The following is a 27,686-nucleotide window of genomic DNA, read 5'->3' on the forward strand; positions in this document are numbered from 1 at the left end:
TTTGTTGTAACACCTGAGCTGTCACAACTCAAACTGTCAACCTGAGGAACGGCTCTGAAGATTAACCTTTTTAAAGAGTGTTTAAACACACCTGAACCTCAGAGACGCTGCACATACACACACAGTCGTATGACTGACACATGCAGGAAGAGGCTGAGGACATATTTAAAAGGCCAAACTTTGAAGGTGTTTCTGAGACAGCAGATTAACACGCAGTCAGCCTCAAAGAATGTCACAGAACAAGTTCAGTCTTTTCCTGTTTGGTGGCTGCAGGTTAAAAAGAAAAAGTCAGGAAATAAGGACAAGATGATTCTCACAGTTCATCTTTCTGCCGAAGGAGGATGTGGTGGGATGTGATCCGGTCCAGACTTGGTGGTGATGAGAGAAAAGATCAGAAGAAGCTTCTCATATTGAGGACAGAAACCAGGAACAAGATTTTCTGCTGACTGACTGCGGAGAAGAAAACAGGTGTGTGTGGACATTTTTGTGTCTTTGAGTGTAATTGACGTGTAAACAAGAGCACATGTAGACTTCACCTCCTAACTCAGACTACCATTATATATTGGTTTATATAATATTGAAGCTGTGAAGGCTCATCTTTTTATTATCTCTTGAGAAAAATACTGCATTGTGTGTGTTTCAAACCAGACTACAAAGAAGTTGAGACTGTAAAATGATATCAAACAGTAGGCGATAACATGCCTTTCCTTCTGGACAAACATTAAATTAAAACACAAGTTATTTCAGGTTAAAACGACTAAAACCACCTTTTTTTGTTTTTTTAAATATGTGCTCATTGTGAATTTGTCTTCCTGCATATTTCATGAACACAACATCCCAATATGTCTGTAACCTGTACCCTGCTGTTTATGTCTACATGCAGCTATAATGGACATAAAATATGGAAAAATTGCAAAGCAGTTTGTGGAAAGAAAGCTCACAGCTACTCAACACAGTGGTGCACTCTGGTGGGGCAGAGGGGGCAATCGCATCCCCTAGTGCTCCCGTGTCTTAAAAACGTGCCCTCATGGATGCCCCAGTTGTGGATAAAAATGATAAAGTGCACTCTGGGTTCCCTTCAAGTGTATAAACGATACATGTGGGAAATTTGGTTGGCCTCTGCACACTCCATGTGAGACAATAGGCCTCACGCGAGAAGCGACATCTGAACAAATTATGCACGATTTTTTCTGATTTTGTTCGTACCCACTGATTTCCAGGATTCACCAATGTTTTCTTATTTTTGCTCGTCACTTAGGTAAGAGAATATTTTACGATTGGCGGAGAGACCTCTTACCAAGATAAGAAAACAAAATGTCCAGTGCACGGAAATATACGTTTTAAAATTGAGAAACATTAGCACCTCCAGTTTGAGATCAAGTGGGATTCATCATTCAGTTCTCCCGAGCAGATTGGGGTGGTTCATTTTGGTTATTTTTTCTCTTAACAGAAAATTAAGAGAAAATTTAATAGAAATTTAAGAGGCTGTTGCTGCATGAGGCCCATTGCGCCCTCATGGGAGGCCTTTATACCAACATTTAAATAGCACTGCATTTACAGCAATACAGCAACTTACCATCAGTCTGAGGTTCAAAGTTTTATCCTAAAGGCAGCCGGACTTGGTTGAAGATTAAACCGCATCCACACCTTGACTCATGTGACCCCAACGACCCCACACATGCCCTTAAGAGTTCACAACTCTCGGTGATACCAGGTCAACAGGGCATGTGACAACTCTCGTTTGACTACAATACCCATTAGCATGCTAATGACCCCCACAGGCTTATATTTGTAGCTCCGTTCACCAGTCAGGTTAGAGCTGAAGGAGCCTCCCGGATGAGAAGGCCAGTTGCCTTTTGGGATAAAACTTTGACTCAGCATGAACTGGATGACTAAGATCCTCCACAGATCAGTCTGTATGTTCAGGTTATTTCCGTTATTTGTTTCTCAAAAGCTTTGAACTTGTAAGGGAACAAAAATCTGAATTTGTTAAACCGAATGTTTCAAAATTTAATTTAACCAATGATTAAATAGATCAAAAAGTCTTAGTATGTCTTTGCTTCCTTACTTGTGTTGTAAACCATTTTAATACCCAGGTTGATCACGTATCCTCCTCCTGCAGGTGACTTTGTTATGGGAGGCTCCTCCTCTAAAAGAACCTTCATCTGGCAGAAGAAGAAGAAGCCGCCTCTGAGCAAAGCCTGGAGCCGACTGAAGGGGGCGCTGCCTAACAAGAAACGCAGGAAGAAGAGCGTCCTGGATAAACTGAACCTTGATAACCTGAAGAGGGAGAAGAATTCCCAGAAGAGATTTTCACTGCCAACAGACAAGAAAGAGCCGATATCGCTGAAGAGGTTCTCTCTGGGTAACATAAAGAAGGAGTCCACGCAGAACGCTTCACAGGGGAGGAAGGAGAAGGACGGAGGAGGGCCGGGGAGAGGAGGAGAGCAGATGAAGAACCCGAGGAAAGGCTCAGTGTTCAACAAGAGGTTTTCTCTGCCTCTGTGAAGGACGGGCAGGAACAAAGGAAGACAAAGGAGCAAACATGTCAGAAAGAGTCATTCAGTCTGGATACAAATTTAGAGAGAAATAACCTTAAATCTGGTGGGAAAAAACAAAGGAAAAGTTGTGTAAACAGGCCACAGGAGAGTCAGTATTTAAAGTCTTTAATGACGTCTCTGTCAGTTACTGAGGGAGATTATCACGGCTGGAAACGAGACACAGGAAACCAAAACACAGCAGGCATAAACGCTTCTCTCCTCCAAACATCCTGATATCATCTTTACTCAATATTAGCATTAACATCAGCTGCAATACATTAACCCTAAAAGCTTCAGCTCAGCTGTCCTGCTCGCTCAGCCGCACGCGACAGGAACATTTCTGGATATCCTCCTGAAAAAGACTTGATTGATTTCCCTTTATGTTTGTTTTGAGTTGGCAGATCTGCCTAAGTGCACTGAATACTGTACATGATATCTACAGTTACAATGTGATCATAAATAAAGTTTTATATCACCATTAATTTACACGATAAAAGTATTTTCTGTCACAGAGACGGTTTACACGATGCAAACATCGCAGTGTTAGCAGCACACAGGGACTAAAAACATTACAGCTTACAGTTTGGGACTGCAACATATCTGTTTGTGATGAGACTGAACCACAGCACCGCTCCAAGGCACTAAGACTCGTTTCCTCCACTTTCAATGGGTAGAAATCTGAAATGCACGTCATACACTTTAAGCATCACGTTAAACTATTAACATACCAACTTGTAAAATCTTCTATCAATTGAACCAGAATTGTACTTTCCATTACTTTCTAAAGGAAAACTTTATTTATAAAATTCTAACCATTCATAGGTCATAAAATGAAGCTTTCAGGTGAGTACTAAGGCATTGATTAGAAAACCTGAGTTGCCAGGCTATAAAAAAAGTTGGTGTTTGTCCTCTTTCAGCATAATTAGCTTTCTTTTTAATCATCTTTTCGTAATGGTTAATTAAAATGTGATCAACTGAAGGGTCACAAACTCATTCCTCAATATCAATCTGTCCTGTTTGCATAAAATATATATCGTAAATCCCTGATAAAGTGTTCTGTCAGTGCAATAATCCATCAGGTCTTCAGGTACATTAAACACATCAAATAGTCCAAGAGATGCAGTTACACTCATGCCACTTCTAATATTTACAGTTATGATACGTTGCTGTGCTGGTGGTGGAAATTATAACATAAAGAATTAGACAAAGAAGCAGAAATAGCAGCGTAAAAGCACACAGGGATCAAACAGGTTGTTCAAAAGAAAAAAATGATTACGGATAAAATCATGTAATCCGATCTTGGCTTTTATCTGGATAAAACCTCCAGTTTGGTTTGTTCAGAACTTTTGAGCGGGATTGGGATAACTTTAATAACTCTGGATTATCCTGATCCAAGCGAAGGGGAGGATTCAGGCTGGATTAGATAAACAAAATGTTTTAAACTTATAAATTGGTCAAACAAAACAAGATTTTTACAATGATGTTGAGACTTTTCTTTTTACATATTTTGCTCTTAAATGGCCGTTTCCTACAGTGACATAGCAGATATGGCAGACTTCGGGGTTGTGGAAAAAATAAAGGATTTTGTCCCTGTTAAATATTTTGCCAAATATCTGATAATATCAAACATCAAACATTCAAACAAAACTCTACTTACAGACTCTACATAGAAATGTAGAATCTGTAGGCAAGAACGTGGATTTCCGGGACGGCAAGTGTTGTTGTCTTGTTTTAGTTTGTACTACGATTGTACTCAGGAAACAAGAGCAGAGCAAAAGCAGCGTAATCCGTAATGACATCACAGCTCCCATCAGCGGCTATCTGACGATGATTTAGCTTCTTATTAATCGCTATAAGCAGACATCTGCATGCTAACAGCTAACAATCTGATCTAGATCTAAAATTCCCTGACGCGCTGTCGCGAAAGCCGCTCAGCGTTCATATTTCCCGACTTCCTCGAATGCATCAGAAATGATCGATCCGACCTCCGTTCAACAAACATTTTACAAGTTTTCTTCTCCTCTTGAAGACAGACTTGACAAACCTACATAATGATGTTGAAATTTGGGCAAAGGTAAGACCCGTTATTAAAGTCAATCACAAGAAAAACTGGTTCTTTTTCTGCAAACAATGGAGCCCGCGGAAAAGGAGGTTGTTTATCGCTGGCTGGCTACACGCCTGGCATGTTCACCGTTGTCCCCAGAGGCTATGTCGTCATCAGGAAACAGCCAGTAGCATCCGAAATTGAAATAAAAGCAACTGTAAGGATGTTTTGTTTTGTGTGGATTTCGGCAGCCCCGTCTGTGGACAAAAGTAGTATGAAGCCACATTGAGAGCACTGGTAATCTGGATTTGGTAATCATTGAAAGTCAGTATCTGGGTAAGGTCGTTCCCATCCAGTTTTCTTTGAATAACCGGGATACAAGTGAGCCGGATTACCTGATCCTGGACAGAAAACAATTCTTCCAGATTAAATCTTTTGAACAACTCGGGGCGATGAGGCCAAGACGAGTGCTGAACCTGGCTTAAATGGTGTTTGACCAAACCCTTGAGGACAAAGATCTCTAAGATCTTAAGAAGTGTATTTTAAAGGGGGACCAAGTTACACATTTTTCACAACCTGGCAACCCAAATTAAGCATCAAATAATGGCCTGTTACTGCTGAATTAAACAGTGTTGAATGATTTATTAGCCATTAACAAATAAGCTTGTTAGACGTCATGGCTCTGGTTTCCTTCAGGGGCTTCAGTGGCCTTATAATAAAAATAATATTATGTTTTGTTATTGTTTAAAAGTATTTCTACTATTTTTTCTACCTGGTTTGTATCAATACATTTTGACTAAATGTGTATTAAAGAGCAAAGTTCAACAGCAACACAAACTGAAGACAAAATGAGCACAAAGACGAATCAACAGTTTAAAATAAAAACATGACTTTACATTAAAACCTTCAGGAGTGGAGGATTCACTGCAGGACTGTTGTATTAAACTGCTTTAGCTTTAGCTGGGTGTACCTGATTAGCTCACATACACATAAATCCACCATGAGGAATTTACTGAAGCCATTTGTGGCAGAACTTATACGATGGCACTTAACAGTCATTTCTTCCAGGCACCGTCAGTATGATCCAATCGCTCTGAGGCGGTTAGTCCTTCCTCTTTCACCACCGTGTGTTTAGGGAGAAATGGCGCTTCATTTATGTCTCAACAGGAAATGAGCTCTCCAATGTCCCCCCATGCTGTTTTAATGGCCCAGTAATGGAAGGTTTGACTCCTTCTGTCTGCACACCGTCCGTGATGGAGCACAAATGAGCACAAATGAGCCTCTTGAGCCACGCTTCAGTTTGAATAAGAAGTCAACCCTCCCGTTGGCGAGCTGATATGAGAAGGCAGGTAATTCTTCTTTGGCACAAACAGCAGAACCATTGTGTGCAGGGAGGCAAAAATCTGAACTCTCCTCACAGATTAAACAGTTTCTGACCCTGTCACAACACCCCGCTGGAGTCTTACTGCTTGTTTAACGTGAGCATAAACAGATGGGAGGATTTCAGTGTCTCTCGTGTGTTGAAGGTTTATCGTTGTTTACATCAATTCCACTTTCCTGACGAGACAGGCGTGTCCTTTTCTGTGTTGAGGCGGGTGAGAAGCGCCCCGTTGCTCCTCTCCGTCAGCTCGGCGGCACGAGTCGACTTATACTTCTACAGACAAGAGGTGGAGAGACAGATGAGAGTATGGGGCGGGAAGGAGGTGAGGAATCAGAAGAAGGGAGGGAAGAATAAACAAAGGAGCGGGGATTAGGTGCAGCAGAAAAAAGAACAGGAAGTGAAAGGGAGAGGAGAGAGAAATTGGGTTAGTCGTGTCAGAACTAGCAAAAAGAGCGAAACGAGCTACGAGAGAAAGATTTCCACACAGTCTGACATGATTCCAAAATTAATATTTGACTGGTTATCGCGCTGAAAAGCATGCAGACAGACATGACCAAACACAGCACAGATGTGGGAAGATATTTGCATTTATTCATATTAGTTGCAACAATATTTGTACAAAAATAAACCCTAAATAATATGAAAATGTTTCTGAACTGTCACAACAACAATACGTCGATAAAAGTGTGAAAAAATAAGCATCAAAACGTTGATTTATGTGAAATCTGGACACAAAGAATATAGTTTGAATATAAAGTTATCCCTTTAATAGCTTGGCATTCCCTTTAAGAGTACTTACAGTTAATGTTTTGCTCTGATCTTACTTCCTTGTTATAGCCTGACATATTTTACTATAAACACACGGAGAGAGCAAATGCAAATGAGTCCAAACAATCTCCTCCTTATCTCAACTATCCTCTCTGATCTTAAAGTCACTGACAAACAAAAAAATGTAAAACTATGTTCAAATACACAAATGAGAGACCACAAACTCATGACTGCACTTCCTGCGAGCGGCAAAAACAGACGGTGTGTGTTTCTGTGTGTGTGTGTGAGGGAGTGACACAGAGCATGCCTCCAACATACACACATGCCAGAATAACAAGTCAGAGGAAATGTGGCGAGGAGCATGACCCACTCCAACCACAAGCACACATCTGGACACGTTTAACACGAGCACGCAAGCTAACACACATACACACACACACAGATAAACACACACGGATCACAGAGGACATAGAAATGTTGTGCTCCCTATAAACTAGGTAACATAATGCAACAGGGTTAATGGCATTTAGGTAATAAAATGCACTAAATAAACGTGTTTACTGTGTGACCGTTAAAAGCTGGTTTTATGAGATCAGAGCGGTACGATCAAGGTCGCCACCTCCTCCATGTTTTGTGAAGTTAGCCTCATGGAAACTTTGACATCCTGGCTGCATGATGAACACATGTACGGAATTATATTACGTCTTAATCCTGAGAGCATGAGGTGACACATTCTGAGCATATTTTTGCATGCACATGGATTATATGTTGTATAAAAAATGATTGTCCAAGAAAGACCAATAGTGACAGATAGGGGTGGATTATGGGACAACGGGCCCCTGGGAACAGATGTGTAAAAGGCTCCTGACCCCGCCTAGGTTGGAAATAGACTCGCAATTGAGCCGTTTGTGCTTCTTTGTGGTTATTTTTCTTAACCCCTTGGTCGTTTGGCATCTCTCTGTAGTTGTTTTGTGCCTCTTTGTAGTTATTTGTGTCTCGTTGTGGGCATTTTGAATCTCTTTGTAGTGCTTTTGCATCTCTTTGTAGTGGTTTTGTGCCTCTTTGTCGTTGTTTTGTGCCTCTTTGTCGTTGTTTTGTGTCTCTTTGTGGTCATTTTAAATCTCTTTGTAGTTGTTTTGTGTCTCTTTTTAGTCGTTTGCGCCTCTTTGTAGTCGTTTGTGTGTTTTTGGTCAATTTGCATCTCTTTGTAGTTGTTTTGTGTCTCTTTTTAGTCGTGTGTGTCTCTTTGTGGTCATTTTAAATCTCTTTGCAATCTCTTTGTTTTGTGTCTCTTTTTAGTCGTGTGTGTCTCTTTGTGGTCATTTTAAATCTCTTTGTAGTTGTGTTGTGTCTCTTTTTAGTCGTTTGTGCCTCTTTGTAGTCGTTTGTGTGTTTTTGGTCAATTTGCATCTCTTTGTAGTTGTTTTGTGTCTCTTTTTAGTCGTTTGCGCCTCTTTGTAGTCGTTTGTGTCTGTTTTTGGTCATTTTGCATCTCTTTGTAGTCGTTTGTTTTGTGCCTCTTTGTAGTCGTTTGTGTCTCTTTGTGGTGATTGTGTTTTGTAGTTGTTTGTATCTATGTGTGGTTATTTTGCAAATCTCTGAAGTTGTTTTAAATCTCTTTGTTGTCGTTTCATTATTTTCTTGTGTCTTTACATGTTGTCTGTTTTTGTTTGTGTCTATTTGTTGTCTTTGGGACTATTTCTGGTTATTTTTTGTGTATGTTTCTCTTTGTAGTCATTTTATGTCTCTTTGTCTTTGTTGTTTCTCTTTATGGTGATATTGGTGTATTTATGTAGTCGTTTCGAGCATCTTTGTAGTGGTTTTGTTTTTGTGTGTAGTGTCTCTTAGTGGTCATTTGTGTCTGTTTTTTATCTAGTGAATCTTTGTTGTTGTTTTGCGTCTCTTTTTAGTTATTTTGTGTCTCTTTGTTAATGTTTATGTCCATTTGTGGTCATTTTGTGTATCTTTGAAGTTATTGTCTTTGTACCACCGGACCCTTTAACTTCCTGCTCCTGTGCCTGATAGGCCGATTAAGTAATCCACCCAGGCCCATACTCAATATATATATATATTGCACTGCACTTTGTACGCACAAGACTGGAGCCAAAGCAGTCATTCAGAAACGACCTTCTCATACTCTCTGATTGGCTGTGACAAACTGCAACATTATTATGTTAAGAATAGTGTGCAGGCAAACTCAAGATGTTGAAAATAGCAGCACATTGGTGTGCACGTTTTTGCTCGAGATTCTTGGTAGAACAACACGCTTCCCCTAAACAGTGCAACACAGTGTGCAAATGGCTTTGAGGGACTTTTTCTGTGTGGTGGGTTTATCAGAGGTTCTGACCTTTACAGTAGCGAGATGTATATGAACCCACAATGTTAAAAGAAGGCAGTGTGCTTGCGTAACAGAGACAGAAAAGGACCACCATTACTTGTCGAGAGAAAGCAGCTTCCTGACGCGTATGTTAATCCTCACATTAGACAAAGACGATGTTTTCTTTCTCATCACTTCTTGAATGCAGCATGCTTTCCAAAATGACATAGCGGGGCAGTAATGTGCCTGAATTGTTTGGTTGGAGGTGTAAAAGCAAAGCAGACACAATGACGGGTCTTTAAGGCACTATTGTGGGATCTCAGTAATAAAGGGTTACACTGACAAAGAGCTTTAGGGTTGCAGTGCGCACAGAGCAGAGGAAGGCACATGAACCGAGCTGTGTGAGAAAGTGATTATTGTGAACATATGTGGACGACAGAAAACACTCCAAAGATTTATTGAGCATAAAAGTGATTTTGGTTTGCTCGTATTATACGTTTCTCATGCAATAATCGTTTCACAACAATATATGACTCTGTGGGTGTAAAGGAGCACAAAATGTCCCGTCTGCGCTCAGAAATGACAAACAAATTTAGTGAAGTTAAAGCCGTAAAGAGTCTTTGGGGGGCCCGCAGCTGCAAATACAACAGTTTGCACGTCGCATCGCAACTTTCTATGTTGTCCTCCATTATTTCAGTTCCTTTATTCATCTCAGGGGAGGTCATGCTGCATGTTTTTGCTGAGCATTTGGTGCACATTCAGCTTCAGCATGAACGATGTTTAAAGGAGTGATGGTGAGTGGACCCTGTGAGACTTTAAGCAGGGTCAGCAAGCTCAAATAGGAGGGAAATCTCGTCCCTCTGTAAGTGATTATTTAATGGCAAAAAATTGAAATATGCTTGCTTCTACAAGGCTGAAGTAATCAAAATTACATATTAGAAAGATCGTCACTGCTTTTTCCTGCCAATTCCTCTTTCTCAGTCACTTCTCTACAAAAACCAAACCAGAATTTTGCAAAAATGTCCTAATTTTCTTTTGAAACTGCAACTTTTGTCTGTACTCACACTGACTCACTTTAACGTGCAGGCTCTTTTCGTTCTGTCTGCACGATTGTTAACACCAAAACCAACCGCTCCGAATCTACGCGGCCTTCCCTATTGTTGAAATGACTCTTCTTTCAGCATGAGATTCATTTTCATTGTAATAAAGTGTCAATAAGGAAGTGAAAGACGGAAACACACGGGAAGGAGACACTGCTGTACAGTCAGGAGAAGAGCAGCCATAGCAAAATCAGCTTTTAACCACAACTTCACATGTTGGTTTTTGGCACCTCTGTAAGAGCAGTGTGTGTGTTCCCTGCCTTATATATTGCACTGCACTTTGTGTGCAGAAAAGAGCTCAACAATGCATTCATACTCTGAGTAGCCAGCCTAACGTCAGCCGTCACAGTGATTCAGGACAACAGAGTTAAAAGTCGGAGGTTTCATATTCCACAAAGAGTTTAGAGAGTTTAAAGCACCTAAAAAGCAGAAGCACATTTATTTATGTTTGGTCAAAGCAGTACAGACAAACAGCAATGATGTAACAAAGTATGACGCTTTCAAACACTAGATCCCCACATTTGCATCCAATGACGGTCTATTTTACGGTTATAAGTATCCGGTGCGACCCTTTCTATACGCAAGCCTCATTATCTTTTGCATTAGCTACATTGGGGGGAAGAAAAGGAGTGTACTTTGAACAGATTTTAACAGCGTGTCCGATTGCTTTCGAATATAATAGTTTCCTGTTGCTAGGAAGATGCTGCTAAAACCTCGACTCGAAATCGAACTAAAGAAAGAAAAAACACAGAAAACGGAGCTTTTGATTTCGTCGTCTCTTTAAACCTGCGATTACTGATTCTTTTGTTGGCCTCTTGGGGGCAGCAAAAATACTCATCATCTCCTTAAGTTGGTATATTTTGAGCACACAGTCTCTGTCCACCGACGAATCCAAATCCAGTATTCACTCTGTTTTTGCTCTGTTTTTGGTCTCCACCATCTAAAGGGGAACATATTTGGTTCTTTAACTACTAAAAAGATGCAGAATGCTACAGCTAGCTGCTAACTGTGTCAGCCTGATGCTTGGTGCTGGATGGGTAATGTACAGCTGCATGTTTTAATAGAAAAGCTCCCTGCTGTGGCTGAAAAGCGACTCTTTTAGGGCCGTGTGACTGAACGGTGACGGTAACGTTGCAGCTCATCTATGAGGTGAAAAAGACCTCTTAATGTACAGGGTGACTTTGTTGAGTGCACCTGGATGTTTTTAACCTTTGCTTCAAATAAGATGGACTTACTTTTGAGGTTCTTTAGGAGTGGAAACTAAAGAGTTAAAGATTTAAAATTAACGCCAATTTCTCAGTTAGTCATTGCAAAGCTGCAAAGCTAGTGTCTGTCATGGTCGTACTTTATGTGTTTCTCTTTAAGAGTCCTTAGTGCTTTAATTGTGATTGCTGTCTTCGACTCCGTTGCTCTCAGACAGTACCTCGTGCTCCATGGTGTTAAAGTGAACTCCGGAGCTGCTCTCATTCCTGCCGCCCCGCCCGCACAGGCAGCACAGGATCTCCTTGAAGGTCCTCCTCATGTCCTTGTCCCTGAACGAGTAGATGATGGGGTTGACGAAGGAGTTGCACTCGGCCAGCACCAGGCAGTACTTCTCGTAGCGCAGCACCTTGCACCGGTCGCAGCCCAGCCCGTCGAGCAGCAGCACCACCAGGCCGGGCGTCCAGCAGAGCACGAAAAAGCCTGTCGGGGGGAGGATGAAGGGTACATAAGGTCGTTAGGAGACTTGCAATAACACTGAATGTCAACAAGAAGAGTCGCAGATAAAAGAGGAGCAAAGAAAATGAACAGACACAGCGGTGAAGAATGTGAAGAAGAAGAAGAAGGGGGCAGCTGAGGGAGAGAGGGAATGTACCGTAAATTCCTCTCTAGACAATGCGCGCAGACACACACACACACACACACACACACACACACACACACACACACAACATGTCAGCGTGTGGACTGGGTTTAGTCTGTATGATCAGATTTCATTATCATAATACTCCATTAGGCAGCTCAGGAATTCATTATGTGCACACATTCACAGCACTGATGTATGCACATGCATGCGCTAAAGACGGAAATGGTAAAACGATGTGGTAACACACACACACACACACACACCACACACACACACACACACACACACACACACACACCACACACACACACACACACACACACGGACACACGTGTAATGCATTCCTCAGCCCCAAAACTTTAACCGTCAAAACGACATGCCGAACCTCACATTAAAACTCGAAACTCTTTGAAAGGAATTTAAATATTGAACATTTTAGAGTCAAAAGTCGTCACAGTGAAGGTCAAATCCTTAAAGTGTGTCTTCACAAATATAGAAGCACGACATCGCACACCACACACGCTCTCTGTGGTGTCATACGGAGGAGAGGAGCTGTTTTGTGTCACAGTAACTGAACTATGCGGCTCCCTGTCAGGGCATGCTCAGGGTTCTCCTCGCCCTCCTCACATGCCAGAGGTGCTGAATCCCGGCTGCCGGGGCGACGGGAGAAAGACGAGCAACATTTTGAAAACTTTGAGGAATTTAATCGAAAGTTCAAAATGCGAGAGAGCAGGAGCAGGGGAGGCTGGGAAACAGAGCAGAGCGGCGAGGGTGTGAGGCCAGTTCGGCAGAAAGCAAGGAGAAACCAGGAGGCAGGGGAAGCAGAGATCGTGTGAGGGGAGCGAAGTCTGGTTTAACAAGTACAGACACGCTGAGAGGAGAGCCTGCATGTCAACAAGAGTGCTGCTCAGGTTTGAAGGTTTCAGAGGCCTCGTTTTAGGAGTCAAGTGAACGTTTCCCTGAGAATGGTCGGTATCTGAGGTTCAAGGACCAAAGTCAGACATATGTGGTGTATTGGCTTTTTACAATTAATTAGTTGCAATATCGACGATTTCACTTTCGCTCTGTGTTCCCACACTTCCCAGATATCCAGACAGTGTTGCACGTGTGACGTCCACGGTTGGCTCCGGTTGTAACTCTTGATTTTCCTGGCTGACGGTCGCTTTGCGTCCAGTTTGTTTCTTTTTCTTTGGATTTTCACTTATTGTTGAAGTTGTATCTGTAGTCATCCATCTTTTCTTTGTTTGTTCAGCCATAGTAGATTACTGTTTACTCGCAAAACTTGCAGAGACCGGAAAAGCAGCCTCTTAGCTCCGCCTACCCTCTCTGACAGACCAACCACTGCTGGCTGATGGAAAACGCGTCACTAACTGGGCGCTGCTTGTGAGTTTTCTGTTCTGTTATACTGCAAATGCAAAAGCTTTCATCAGTGGGCCATAGGCTCAATCACCATTGTGTTACCTCATTTGGCGAAAGAGACTTAACAGACATTTCAGTCAGACAGCTCACGTTTGTATAGATCGACATGTTTACTGAAGCAGCATAACATAGCTTGTGTTTGCAGATTTTGAGGAGTGATGAGATAATCTCTGAAACCCCTCGCCGGATCCTGCAGGTGGATGCTGGGCCGGTGGTGGGGCTGAAGTCAGAGTGCAGAGGCAGCGATAGCAACGACAGAGCAGAGGGCGAGACCGGAAATCTTTCAGCTTAAACAGAGCGCCACACTGGGAGGAAGTGTTTGTCAGGCGACTGTTGAGATGACGCAAGTGTGAATCAGTGCAGCTCGAAGTGTCTGCCTGAACTAGCTCGCAGGCGTCGCCCCGTTTATCTAAAAAACTATTTTAATCTTATTATGAGACACGTGGTTCTACATGATGTCTGTCAAAGTGAGACTTACCCTGCTCAGTTTGACCGCATGTTTTTCTTGTGTTACATCATTCTCCTGTTCTGTGTTGCGTTCACTGACCTGTACCAACATCCAATCTGTTTAAGTCCTGAACAAGCTTTTCCACGAGGTTCGATTTCTCCAGCATCTGAGTCACTTTCTCTCTGAGGTTTATGACTTTGCTTAAAACTGCAAGTGAAACAACGCTGACTCAACTAGAGCTGCAACGATTAGTCAACTTATCCTTTAGCTGAATGCAAGTTGTGGACAACTTCAAGGACTGACTGATCGTTTTAGTCATTTTTCACACAAAAAAGTCAAACATCTGCTGCTTCTAGGCCCTTAAACGTGAGGATTAGCTGCTTTGCTTCGTCATCTATGATTGTAAATAACGACAGAGGAGATTTGAAGACTCCGCTTTGGGCTCAATGCAGCATTTTTCACATGTTAAGGATATTTTTTAAAATGATAAATCTTAAAATGAATTGGCGGATTACAAAATAATGAATGAATGTCATTAGGAGCCTTACACTCTACTTACTGTGTTATCTAAGAATCCAAACGAGGAGCACAAGCACACTCAGCTGTTTGTACTTGCACAAGACGTGGTTCACTGTTGCACTTAAAGGTAAGCTTACAGCTGACAGAAGAAATCAACCACTAATACAGACGTGACTAAAGAGGTGAGAGATTACAGTGTAGTTTTCAGGGAGCCTTTGCCCTTCACGTGTGTCAGCAGTGTGTGTGCTTCCTCACCTAGGATCATGGAGACGGTCTTCATCAGGTTGAACACCGTCTCTCTGTGCCTCATCTGGGTGGTGTGCTGCGACATCTGCTTGCTCTTGTGCCTCACGTAGATGAAGATGCGGGTGTAGACGGCCACCATGACGGAGAAGGTGAGCAGGTTGAGGAGGGCCCAGAACACCAGGTAGCTGCGGCTGTACATGGGCGCCATGGTGGAGCAGTTGGGCAGGTCGCACAGGCAGTGCCAGCCCATGGTGGGGACCAGGCCCATGATGATGGCCACCAGCCAGATGAAGATCATGATGACGAAGACGCGCCGCGTGCTCATCTTACTGTGCAGCTGCATGTTGAAGATGGTTTGGTGACGCTCCACGGCCACGGCAAGGAGGTTGAGGACAGAAGCCGTCAGGCTGGTGTCGATCAGCCCCTGACGCACAAACCACCGGTGCTTCGTCAGCTTGATGGTCCAGGGACCAGTGTGAAACATCAAGTGCAGATAGGAGACACCTGGGAACGGGAAAGTGAAGGTTTACTACCTGAGAAATGATTTTAAAAGAGCCACAAACACTTCATGTGACTACTAAATGTCTGAAAGTAATAATCTGGAAGATTTTCATGTAAATAAATGTCTGTTAAGTCTCTATCGCCGAATGAGGTAACACAATGCTGATTGAGCCTATGGCCCACTGGCTGTCTGTGGCGACTTTTGTAGAAAAAAAATCCCAAGCGGCGCCCAGTTAGTGACGCGTTTTCCATCAGCCAGCAGTGGTTGGTCTGCCAGAGAGGGTAGGCGGAGCTAAGCAGCTGCTTTTCCGCTCTCTGCAAGTGTTGCGAGTAAACAGTAATCTACTATGGCTGAACAAACAAAGAAAAGATGGATGACTACAGATACAACTTCAACAATAAGAGAAAATCCAAAGAAAAAGAAACAAACTCGACGCTCAGATGAAGCAAACAGTCTGAAAAGTAAAGCGACCGTCAGCGAGGAAAATCAAGAGTTACAACCGGAGCCAACCGTGGACGTCTGGATATCTGGGAAGTGTGCTCCCGCAATTACCGTTTATCGCCAAAGAGAACGGAACTGAGATCTTCGAGATTATAACTTTAACATGCAAAACATGTACGATAAATCTTGATATCTGCTGGATCAGAGACTTTTCTGGAATGTAAATAAAATGTCTCATTCTGTTTCCAATGTGCTCACACAGCGATAGCTGCAGAAACATTAGTTCAAAGTGAACTAAAGTGTTGATGTAAGATTTTCTATTTACTTATGAAAATATTTAAGAAAAGCATTGGAAAATAATCCGCTGGAACGATGTAATACTCTTCTTGTTTCTTTTTCTTTGGATCTTCACTTCTTTTTGAAGTTGTATCTGTAGTCATCCATCTTTTCTTTGTTTGTTCAGCCATAGTAGATTACTGTTTACTCGCAACACTTGCAGAGAGCGGAAAAGCAGCCGCTTAGCTCCGCCTACCCTCTCTGGCAGACCAACCACTGCTGGCTGATAGAAAACACCCGTCCCCGTGCTGTGCTGATCTGTAGCAGCTCTTAAAGTTGATGTGACAAGAAATATCAGATGTAACAGTGCAGCTCAGTGATAGTTGTATAGTTAATAAATTGAAGTTGAAATAAAACATCTGTACCTGAGAAGAGGTCTGCCAGAGCCAGGTTTCCCAGCAGGTAGTAGATGGGAATGTGAAAGCGTCTGTTTTTCAAAATGGCGGCTATGACCAAAAGGTTGGAGAAGATGACGATGAAGCACACCGTCATGCCCAGAGTGACGATCACATAGTCACGATTTCGCCAGGTGCTGCTGATGTTCTTCCCACTCTTCTCGTAGAAGAATTTGACAGTTTGGTTGTAGTAGCATCCCTCTGTGTCCTCTGTGTCAATATCCATGTTGAGACGTTGGGCGGATGTGCGATCAGAGAAGAGGTGAAGAGGACGGAGAGGAGAGCGGCGTCGCAGACAGGGAGCAGAGAAGGTTCAGGGCGCCATTCAGACTCGTCCGCCCCGGTTGGTTGGAGATCTGCATGCCATCAGCTGGACAGGTGAGGACTGGAGGGGTAAAAGTGATGGCTTCAGTGTGCTGGACTCTGGATCCACTGAGCTTCAATCTGTGGACAAAAGAAGGTACAGTTTTTTAGGACACAAACACAACCGTTACATGACTTCATTTCTAAAAGCTGCGTCTAGATAAAGAGTAAGACACTGTAAGTTAAAGCTGTGATCTCGAAGATCTCAGTTTCGTTCTCTTTGGCGACACCTATGGCGATAAGCGGTAATTGCAGGAGCACACTTTTCAGATATCCAGACAGTGCTGCATGTGTGTCGTCCACGGTTGGCTCCGGTTGTAACTCTTGATTTTCCTGGCTGACGGTCGCTTTCCTTTTCAGACTGTTTGCTTCATCTGAGCGTCGAGTTTGTTTCTTTTTCTTTGGATTTTCACTTATTTTTGAAGTTGTATCTGTAGTCATCCATCTTTTCTTTGTTTGTTCAGCCATAGTAGATTACTGTTTACTCGCAACACTTGCAGAGAGCGGAAAAGCAGCCGCTGAGCTCCGCCTACCCTCTCTGGCAGACCAACCACTGCTGGCTGATGGAGAACGCGTCACTAACTGGGCGCCGCTTGTGAAGTCGCCACAGACAAATGCAAAGGCTTTCATCAGTGGGCCATAGGCTCAGTCATCATTGTGTTACCAGATTATGACTTTAATTTACCTGGACAATTATTATTATAATATTATAAGGAGTTAGGGTTGTCACTTTTTAATCAGAATTCAAGCTAGTCAGGGCGCTGGTGCCACATCGCCGCCACTGCACTAACAATAAAGGCAAAAGGACAAAATAATAATTCTAATACATTTTGTTTTTATAACCCCAAATAACACAAGCTTCACAGACCGTACATCTCTGTATGAACCTCTGTGTGACAAATCTTCTGGTTTTTAGATTTCTTGAAGTCGTGATGAACATTTTCACTGTTTTCCTTTGGATTATAGATCAATTAATTCTCAAAGATTCTAACTGCAGATTAATCGACATCGATGAATGTTTGTTGCAGGTTTATAAGAATGATAAGCGGTACAATCACCTTTCAAGCTAGAAAGCCAATGCAACATTAGAAATGCATCAATGCTTGTTGTAAAGTCCCCCTCCACTCAAACACGTGAAGGACGTAGAAGCAGTCTGACCAGGAATTGTTTTCACAGTTCATGTGCAGAGGACGGAAAGTTTCTCTATTGTATAGGAAACCTACGAAACCTCTAACCACACAAACATTACACTGACACAGCAGCGAATTAAGAGACATATTTTTTCCAGCAGCAGACTTCTTTTGAATATCTTTGACATGTTTGCAAATTCACGTGTTAAACTTTATGCTTTGAACGCATTTGTGTCCGTCGCTCTTCTCAGGCAGAATAAAGCTAAGAGGGGCGTCTGTCAGAGCATTTAAAGGTGCTCAGCTTGTTTTCGGTTTAAGATTCTCACACTGGTTTTAATTCAGGTTTTCACCAGAAGCCAAATTATCCGCAGAGGTCTCCTAAAAGAAAACAAACCACAGACCAGGTCAGAAAACAGGTGAACACTTTGAATCAAGCAGTTCAGCTTTAATCAGCGGACTAGCTGATTAAAAACTTCCATCAGGTTAATTGAGAGTTAAACAACGACAGCGACGTGACCTGAAAAAAAAAAGAGACTGACGGGAAATGTTTTCATTAGCGGACAACAGCTGCTTTATGGAAAACTCTGCAGAAAGATAATGGGAGTTTGTTGCGGGGCTGGAATGTAAAAAAGGAACAAACACCGTCTGGCTCGGAGCTATAAAAGACATTGTTCATCATCACAGTGATTGTTATGGTGACACAGGTTTATGTTGAATCTTTGAGGTCTTTAATTTGCATCGAGGACTTTGTTTTAGATCCAGAATTAGAAAAAGAAGTAGCTGTTGGACAAACATGCATCATCTGTTCAGAGATTTAACTGCTCGCTAACCCCATGGAAGCACATCAACGGCCTAGATACAGCCACGGATACACCTGAGATATTAGAAATGTTTTATTTTATCTGAATAACTTGTATCTTTATTCAAACATCAAACAATGTCTTACTCACAAAGCTGCCTTGTTAACGATGTCTAAACCAGAAAGTCTTGAGCCGCAGCAGCAGCAGGTATCATCACGTTACAACAGAGCCGATGAGCAGCATCTATGCAGGCTGACAAGTCACGACAGGAACATGGAAGAGCTTCACGACTGTGACGCTGTAATTGAAACCAACCACAGCTCAGCCTTCTCTTTAAGGCACACATTAAAATGTGGCCAACAACAACCTGCTTTAATCCAGTGTTTACGGTAAACTTGTTCGAGCTGCACGGTGAGTTTTGAGTCAACAACCCTCCCTCACACAGTCCTTATTTCCACGTGAAAGCCAGCGCTGCGTCGTGACACGCACTTCACTTCACTGTCCGTTTCAAGTTCAACTCTGTCGACAATGGAGACAGCAGAGCGGCTCCCTACAGCAGAGACACACCTCACAATTACACAATCCAGCTATGTAACTCTATCTCAATCCAAACATGCACAACGCGCACGCACGCACGCACAGGGAGGGAGCCTCAGTGACCCACTCTCTACTCTCCGACCGAGGGTGTGTGTGTGTAGAGAGACGCCAAATCAGGATCAGGAAAAATGTGCAGCGAGTGAGAAGTTTAGAGGTTTAAGAGTGAAATGATGGATGAGACACGACTGTGAGGAAAGCGTTTCATTAAAGGAAATGTGAAACAGGGGAGGAAGTGCAAGAAGCCTGTAGAAGAAGTTCAGATGAGTTTTATTCACTGCGCAGTGGAGAGAGATCATCACAGCAAGTTGTAGAAAACCTAGAGTCAGCTCTAGTCAGAATATATATCTTGGGTAACAGACAACAAAGGGCTAACCAAAAGGGCTATGCTAATTGAGATAAAGCAACAAAGGGCAATACACAACCAAGATGAAAGCAGCGGAGGGTGGTGTCTGGGGGACCCAACTAACAAGAAGGTTCAGGCTAGCTTCTCGAGGCTCATACAGCGGTCTCAGGGGTGAAGAACTCACAGCCTGATGTCTAAACAAATGTATAGAAGGGAAGTTAATCACAGGGGTTCCTCTGGAAACTTCAAAACCTCGATTATCACTGATGTGATAGCAGGAAAGAAAAAGAATACACTCTGATGTTGTTCTGCTCTGAAGTTACAAGAACATTTGTTGAGACGATTTAAACTAAAGTTGGAACGAACTGTGAAGAGAACCATAATTATTTAAAATGTTAACAAATACAGAATTAAAGCCGTAAATTCTGTTTCCACAACCCAAAACACAAGCAACAGTAAGTCTTTGGTTGATTCCTAATAGAGTGTTTGTGGTGTGTCGGCGTGCAGATGTGTGCCTGTGTGATAGAAAGGTTCTCATCTGTGTGGTTTTGCACACAGGAAGTGAGTCTCTGTCTGTGCTGTACGGTTTATTTTCTGTTTCTCTCGAACGCCTCCGTGTCTGCCAGAGCCTCCAGCCGTCAGTCAAGCACGAGCACTACAATTGACCTCTGACCCCAGACCCTTCAGATCAAAGTCGTGCGCTAACAGTCGCTCCGTTTCCTTCCTACATCGGGACAAAACTCTGAACTCTTTGGCCGACCTTTCCGATTGTCTTCGTGTCTCAGTGTGTTTAAATAAGAGCTTAAGGAGATAATGACTCACACATTTATGCCAACTTTCATTAAAAAGACACACCTCAGCTTTGCTCCCTATCAATCTTAAAACACCAAGACAATCCTAAAGCCACACAGGAAGTGCATGAATCACATCACATGAAACACCTGCAAGCATTGTATTCAGTGTGAGCCCTCTTCAGTGTGAGCTGGATTAGAGATGCACGGGTCGGACAACCTTTTGTCCAGTATTTCAACTGACACTTCTTCTCCTATCGCCTGCTTAGTCGCACTACAGCACTAAAGCAACACCGGGTCTTTTCTCTAAATGTTAAACCTGTTAACGTCATTACATGAAACTCATTATTATCTTATTTATGTAAAAGGTAAACACCAGTTTTACACTTCATCAATCAATCAATCAAACTTTATTTATATAGCACTTTTCATACATTAAAAATGCCACACAAAGTGCTTCACAAAGAATAAAAATAAAAACATGCAACAGAAATGCAACACGTAATAAAAACCCGTCCCCGACCCACGCATCCATCGCACGCACACACACACACACACACACACAGTAAATGTCAGCGTAATAACATGGCAGGGCACCGAGGAACCATGACAGGGAAAAAAAACGCCTATGGGGAGCTCATCCACACTGAGAGGGATCACCCCGAGACCCCCGACCCGGACAGACTGGGGTGGACTCCGCACACGGTGCAGAGCCCCCCAGTCCTCCAGGCCCGAGGGGTCTCCAGGGCGACGCCCCGGCGGGCAGACCAGACACACCTCCCAGTGTGGAGGCCCCCCATGAGGAAGCACTGGAGCTAAAAACTAAAAAACTCAGCTAACAGACAATAGAATAAAAGGACCTAAAAGCTAACAGACAATAGAATAAAAGGACCTAAAAGCTAAAAGACAATAGAATAAAAGGACCTAAAAGCTAACAGACAATAGGATAAAAGGACCTAAAAGCTAACAGACAATAGGATAGGATAAAAACAGGCCTGACTTAAAGGGTAAAAGAAGTCAGTTAAAGGCCAAACTAAAAAGGTGGGTCTTGAGCCTCCTTTTAAAAACATCAACCTCTGGTTACGGGTCTCAGGGAGCACCATTGCATTGTGAAAAAAAAGTTATATGTGCTTTGTGGCTCCAGAGGCGTGCCTCAAGTGATGTCACTGGAGTCGGTGTCGGTGCTGGTAAGCGCTAGAAAAACAACACTCTACTATACTACTGATTTGTCCAGCTCAATTTGCATTGTGGGTAATGTATGCACCAGGTTTTCATGACAAAAAAAAGATTCAGTGGACACAAGTAGATTTTGGATCCTTTGTTGTCTCGGTCCAGCAGGTTACAGAACATTTTATGGGAACATTTAAAAGAGATTTCTGTGAAGCTAAATTCAAGATCGGTTTGACAGTGGCATTTTTTTTGTGCTAGTATTTAAAGAAAGTTAAAGGTAAAGTTGTGATTTTGTTTCCTCCTTTGTTGTCAGACGTGTTCTGATTTAAATAAAACCATTTACACTTTTTTTAAACCAAGGTTTCCCAATCTTTAAAGCTTTACCGTCTCTTGCTTATTAAACTTTAGGAACAGGTTTGTTTATCAATAGAAAAAAACAACATACAGTAATATCTCTTATACAGTGTGTTCAGCTATTTCACATTGCACACGGAGGCTAAAACAAGCCTCAACCAGCCTCTCTCTTATGATGGACTCTGCGTACAGTCAACCAGAGCACATGCAAAGCAGCAATGTGAAATTGAACGTGTGTCACAATAGTACCAAAGGTCACAAAACTGCGTAGTAGTAAAATAAATGTGTTACTTACTGCCCTACTTTACAGCGTACACAGATCAAGACTGAAGCTACAAGTGGGATGAGGCTCAGATCGTGAACAGACGCAGCAAACACCGACTTCATCGCCATGAGTTTTAAAAGGTTAGACACACTAAACATCCCAGTACTGAACAGTTAGTAAAACTCAGACAGACGTGAAAGTAGACAAACCGTTACCTGTTGGCTATGTCAGTGTCTCGCCCAAGGACGCTTCGACATGTAGACTGAAAGACGACCAACGCTACCACTGAGCCGCAGCGGCAGGTGCGAGACACAGGATGCTGCAATCACAGGCTGTGATGTGAAGACAGCCCCCATAGACACCGTGATCCTTACACCTGTTTCCTGCCGCAGCAGACAAAGTTAATCTGCATATGAATAAAGAATCTGTAGGCGAGGGACGAGATTCTGGTGTTGGAGGCGTTCTGGTTTCCCTGTTAGTCAAAGTACTGCTCTGGTTTGAGTAGGCTTTGGTTTGTGCAGGAAAACTGTGTGCAAAATATGCAGGTATGAGGTTTGAGGGGCGTCTGAGTCAGTATATGATGCAAATGAAAGTGACAGAAGATAAGGAGGGTGATAGGAGTTGAGGTTGGCGTGTTAATTCATGATGTAAGATAGCAGATGGTTAAATTGTCGTTTCATGCAGCCGTCAGCAGCGATTACGGATGAGATCATCAATCGGCCCGTTTGCCAAAATGAAATCTGGGAAGTCATGAGCTGAAGTCTGAGAACAATGAATCTTTTTGTTCACTTTAAAAAAAAAGATCTGCTTTCATATGTAGACATCTGTGAATAAGTTAAAAAGCGTCTCTGAACTTAGTTTCCATTCTCAAGTTGCTATTCAGACCTTAAACAACGATCATCGCACAGAAATCTTTGCCTGGATATCTGGTGTCCACATATCTGTTTGCTACACCGGAAGTACAGCTAAAATATTGGCCATCGCCCCGAGAGGCTAAATCGTTGTCGTACAATAGCCGGCGGGTTCTGCGATTAGTGACTAGTTGAGCATTTAGCTACTGAGGAGATGGACATTTGTCTTTAAAGCTAGTAACCAAAGCTAGTTATAAGAAGAGTGATTAATGTAAAATACCTGTAATTGTAATAATAAAGTTTCCAGACACATGGCTCAAACACACACAAGATATTTCAATGCTGCTTCCAAGAATACTCATCTACATTTCTTACAGTTACATAACAACACTGATACCGCTCTCATCAAACAAGAAGCTAAAGTTAGCATCAACTTAGCTTGACAGTCGCATAAAGAATGAAAACAAAGGTGAACAGTTACCCTCGGTCTGTCCAAAGAAACAAAATCTTACCCAACACCTCTACCCGGCTAATTACCGTGTTACCTCTAAGTTGTTTAACCCGTTTAAAAAGACCTCGGCTCTGTGGCCTTGGCTGGTAACAAAGATTCCAGCAGCTGGTTGCAGCCAAGAAATGGTCCAGCACAAATATCAATAACACAGGAATCGATGCTTTTCACGTTACTTTTCAGTATTAAACAAATAGGATTTTTTTACACCATACATTCGACACAGCCAGACTTAGTCCGTTGTGCTAAGCTAAGCTATCTGGCTGCTGGCTTTAGCCTCTCCTTAAGTTACACAACAGAGAGCGGTATCTGAATTATGTCGGGCTGCAACGAACAACTACTTTGATAATCGATTAATCTGTAAAAAAAAAAAGCTAAATTTTACTGTAGACGTTTGACAGACGTTTTAACTGTAGACTTTAACTAGCCGCGGCATTGGCTGGCTGCCCCCAGTGACGTTTTCACAGCGCATGCCGTGCATCATAACATAGACCCAACTAATCGATGAGGAAATTCGTTTCAAACTATTTTAATCATCGATTTTTAATCAGCCCTAGGATAGTGTCAAGTCTATAATTTAAGTGTAGCTGATAAAGGCTTTGGGTTCATCCTTAAGCATGGCGTCACTGTGTTCTCTCTCTTTCCACAGAAACTGAGTATCTGCTTCCATGAGTCACAAAGTTCACCGTGCTGCTTTCACTCTGTGTGGCTCGACAGGCCTGCATTTGCATGACTGTGTGTTTTCATGCACCGTATGTCTGTGTTTGTGTGTGAATGGACTGGGCTGAATCAGTAAACACTGGTTTGAATGCAAACCGGTCATTACCAGAGCGGCCACACCCGAGTCTCTTCTTCTCCCTCCTCCCCGCTTTCTCTCCCTCTCTCTCTCTCTCTTAACGTAGATCCTCAGCACATCGACTTCAGTCAGCACTTCTTTGCGATAGGAAAGACTTACACCACACACACACACACAGATCCGTGACTGAAATCCGTAGTACAGCGGAGGTGGTGGAAGCGTGTGAGACTCTCTCTCTCTGGGGTGCATTTGTTGTAATTAACCGCCTCTTCAAAACCGCAACCATCTAGCTGTGAAGTACTGACAAGAAACTGGTGGGAACAAGGGGGTGTCATCTGCATAGAGATAATCTTTACCTATTTAATTATGCGCACACATGCACACACACACTTCCTCTCAATCTAAAGTAGCACACACAGAAACCAATGTGGTCGATTTACCAAACGGGGCTTTTTTTTTAACACGACACCTGATTGTAACCAAAACAGCAAACTTCACACTTCCTGGAGAGGATTAAAATGCATGATATGCGTTGTGGCAAATAAAAAATAACCGAATATCTTCTTAAGCTTTGAATCTCAGAATCAGAGTTCCTGGACTAAAGATTATTTTACTAATGATTCCATTTTACATTTGCTTCAGGTGGTTTACCTGAGGTGCTGAACTTTTCTCTTCTCGATGAATACTAATTAATCTGTTTACTTAATAACCTCACATTCAGTTGGGATAAACATTAGACATAACAGTAAGTCGACCCTCCCTGATCATTCAGACGCATATCAGAACAGCTTTGATCATCAGATATCGTTTTAGTCGTCACGCATGAAAGATTTAGTTCGAGCTTCTCAAACAGGACTTTCTTCTTTTTTTATCATCGTACATTGAAACAAAAAAAAAAGATTTTAAAAGGAAGTTACTTTGGACTCTTATAATAAGCTTATCTTTCACCTGAACAAAAATAAAGGTGATCCAGTTCTGTGAGGCCAACGATAGCAGTTAGAAATTATAAAGGATCAGTTAAGCATCGAGTGCAGTTAAGATACCTGACATTTATTCAATTACTTTTTAAATAACTTACTTTGAGAAAAAAACACTCACTCACTCACGAACTCACTCTCAGCGTTGAATGGTGTCAAACAATCATAAAACTTTGCCGAAACAAATAAAGTCAAGAATATTGATTTAAATCAGAAACTTTGACTTTAAAGAATAAACTGGCAACATTACAAATCTGATCAGACATTCGACGGCAACCTTTGGTCATTCTACGGAAGCCCTAAGCGGACATGCATCCATACATTTTATTAACTCTGTTTTCTTGTGATGACGAGTAAAACGAGTAAGTAAGTAAGTCGAGATCTCGACTTATCTATCACGTTTTAACGTTTTCACGAGATAACGACGCGGCACCTCTGTCACGGCAGATGATCAGAACTCGTATCCGCAGAGTTGCAAAGGCACAAAACAAACATAGAAACAGGCTTAACTCAGCTCATTAGTGTTGGCAGTGGCAGCATGGCATGTCCTGGTCTGTAACATCAGTGACCAGCCTGTTTTGTTTTCTACATCGCCTGAAAATTATCCCGTTATCACGAGAAAATTAGTTTTGTTATCTCCAGATAATGGGCCAAATTAATCTGTTATCTCGGGAAAACCAACAAGGGAAAAATAAGTTGAGATCTCGAGAAAACGACCAGAAATGACTTGTTATAGCGGGAAAACGGAGTAAATAAAATGTATGGATGAATGTCCGATAAGGGCTTCCGTACATTTCTAATATGGGGCAACAGATATTTCTTCTGGTACCACAAAAAAAGTGTTATCACTCTTGTGGTGACGTTGTATTGGACTGTAATAGAAATAGAAAGTTTGTAGGTCTGTTCTTTTAAGTAATACATCGATTAGGAAAAGAAACGTATAGATTTCAGAGACCAAAATAAGAGGATTTGCAACAATTTCAACTGATTGAAAAGACATTAAATTGAATATATTTGTGTTTAAGCCTGAAAAAATGACTTCAAATTGGCCTCTTTTTACTGTTTCCTGACAGTTTATCGACAAAACCACCAATAAAGTCATTAAAAAGGAACCAACAGCTTAACAGACAACGGAAATGATGTGTAATCGCAGCCCGTTGTATTGACACATTTGAGTGTATTGAGTGTATTGCAGCACCAACACTATTTACAGTCTCAGAAATACCCGCAGAGGTGAGTCTACAGTGTCAACAAAACCTGAACCGTTCAACCTTCAGTGATTAGATTTATGGCAGGACTGTTGTACTGCATTCCACTGGATTGTGGGAAACACCTGCGCTGTAAAATACCCTAAAGCTTAGCATTATATTTGTCTATCTGTGGCATCTGTGAGCCAATTTATACCTTCTTTTTGTCATTTACTGCAAGTTACACCCGGCTAAAATCAAAGGACTTTACAGAGAAATCAATTATTATTTCTCTCCTGTTGCACGGAAGAAAAACAACCCTGCCTCTTTGAGGATAAGACATAAATCTCTTGGTTGCATTACAATATGTCATCATTTCTCAGAAAGGGCATGATCTAACTGACAGTGTTGGGGATGTTCCGGCTGTAATGAACTCCAGACAGTGCAGATGCCTTAGCATGCTAATGAGAGCCCCGTATCTCCCGGCAGAGGAACAATAAAAACACACTAACTCGCCTCAAATCTGTCTTTTCTTTCACTTATTTTAAACTCACAGGGGAAACGTTTTTACACAAAAAGAAAAATATGTATGAGGGGGAAAATCTGAACTCACCTTTTCTTGTGTAAACTCGTTTATCAAGTAAATCCAGATCCTCGTCGAGCAGGGAAACAAAGTAGTCTCGTACCTGAGGTCGCCTCACGCACAGTTCCGTCTTGGAAAAAAAGCGGCTAAAATAAAAGGCAATTATTGTTCATATTTTTGTCCTTCTACCGAGGCTCCATACCAGCAGTTTCTTCCGTCCCAAAAACTCAAACTTTAGTGGATAGTCTCCGTCCACCTGTGTTAGGACGTTTCTCCGTGCTTCCGGTAGTTTTGGGCGGTTGTTACCTGTGCGCAGTGATCCGCGCGGTGAGTCCCAGGAGGAGTAGAAAGGGTGCGGCACGGTTCCTACGCTGCAGCCGCCTCTCTCTCTCTGTGTGACAAAGGAGCGGGCTGGAGGAGCTCCTTGGAATGCTGCTGCTGCCAACCTGAGCGCTTTCACCCCGCCCTCAGCTGCCCCCCTGTCGGCTGACGAGGACGGTGAACAGCCAATGAGAGGAGGCACAGAATTGATTGACAGTGCGAGCAGGGACTTTATTCCTTATGATTTTGACAGAGGAGGGAGGTGAATAATTGATGGACAAGGTTAAACAGAGGTCAGGGCTGTGGTTCCCTGTGTACTGAGGTGAAGTAATACCGGGATATTATTGT

General features: G+C 42.4%; 1 protein-coding gene across 2 annotated transcripts; it reads right to left on the reverse strand.

Annotated features, from left to right (window-relative positions):
- Positions 1 to 2,656: 2,656 nt before the first annotated feature.
- Positions 2,657 to 27,405, reverse strand: lpar2b (lysophosphatidic acid receptor 2b). Of its 2 annotated transcripts, none has more exons than XM_069665281.1 (5): positions 27,048 to 27,405; positions 16,273 to 16,746; positions 14,638 to 15,132; positions 11,574 to 11,833; positions 2,657 to 6,238 (listed from the first exon to the last, which is right to left on the reverse strand). In XM_069665281.1, exons 2-5 carry the CDS (start codon positions 16,526 to 16,528, stop codon positions 6,128 to 6,130), a joined length of 1,122 nt encoding a protein of 373 aa, XP_069521382.1. In that variant the 5' UTR covers positions 16,529 to 16,746; positions 27,048 to 27,405; the 3' UTR covers positions 2,657 to 6,127. The 2 variants fall into 2 exon arrangements, with proteins under 2 accessions (XP_069521382.1, XP_069521383.1); XM_069665282.1 differs by lacking the exon at positions 27,048 to 27,405 and adding an exon at positions 22,331 to 22,384.
- Between the last annotated feature and the right edge of the window lie 281 nt (positions 27,406 to 27,686).

This window comes from Semicossyphus pulcher, unplaced genomic scaffold (genome assembly GCF_022749685.1).
Source record: "Semicossyphus pulcher isolate SPU_LCO1_2020_fin unplaced genomic scaffold, fSemPul1.0.p SCAF_17, whole genome shotgun sequence".
In the NCBI taxonomy this organism is placed as follows: domain Eukaryota; kingdom Metazoa; phylum Chordata; class Actinopteri; order Labriformes; family Labridae; genus Semicossyphus; species Semicossyphus pulcher.

What these genes read in the sequence shown, in the direction of transcription:
- lpar2b (XM_069665281.1), bottom strand. Translation starts at nt 16,528, where the DNA reads ATGGATATTGACACAGAGGACACAGAGGGATGCTACTACAACCAAACT. An exon ending in TCTGGCAGACCTCTTCTCAG is followed by an intron (nt 15,133 to 16,272) that starts GTACAGATGTTT and finishes TCCCGTTCCCAG; the next exon opens with GTGTCTCCTATCTGCACTTG. An exon ending in TTAACACCATGGAGCACGAG is followed by an intron (nt 6,239 to 11,573) that starts GTACTGTCTGAG and finishes TCTTGTCTGTAG; the next exon opens with AAGTATAAGTCGACTCGTGC.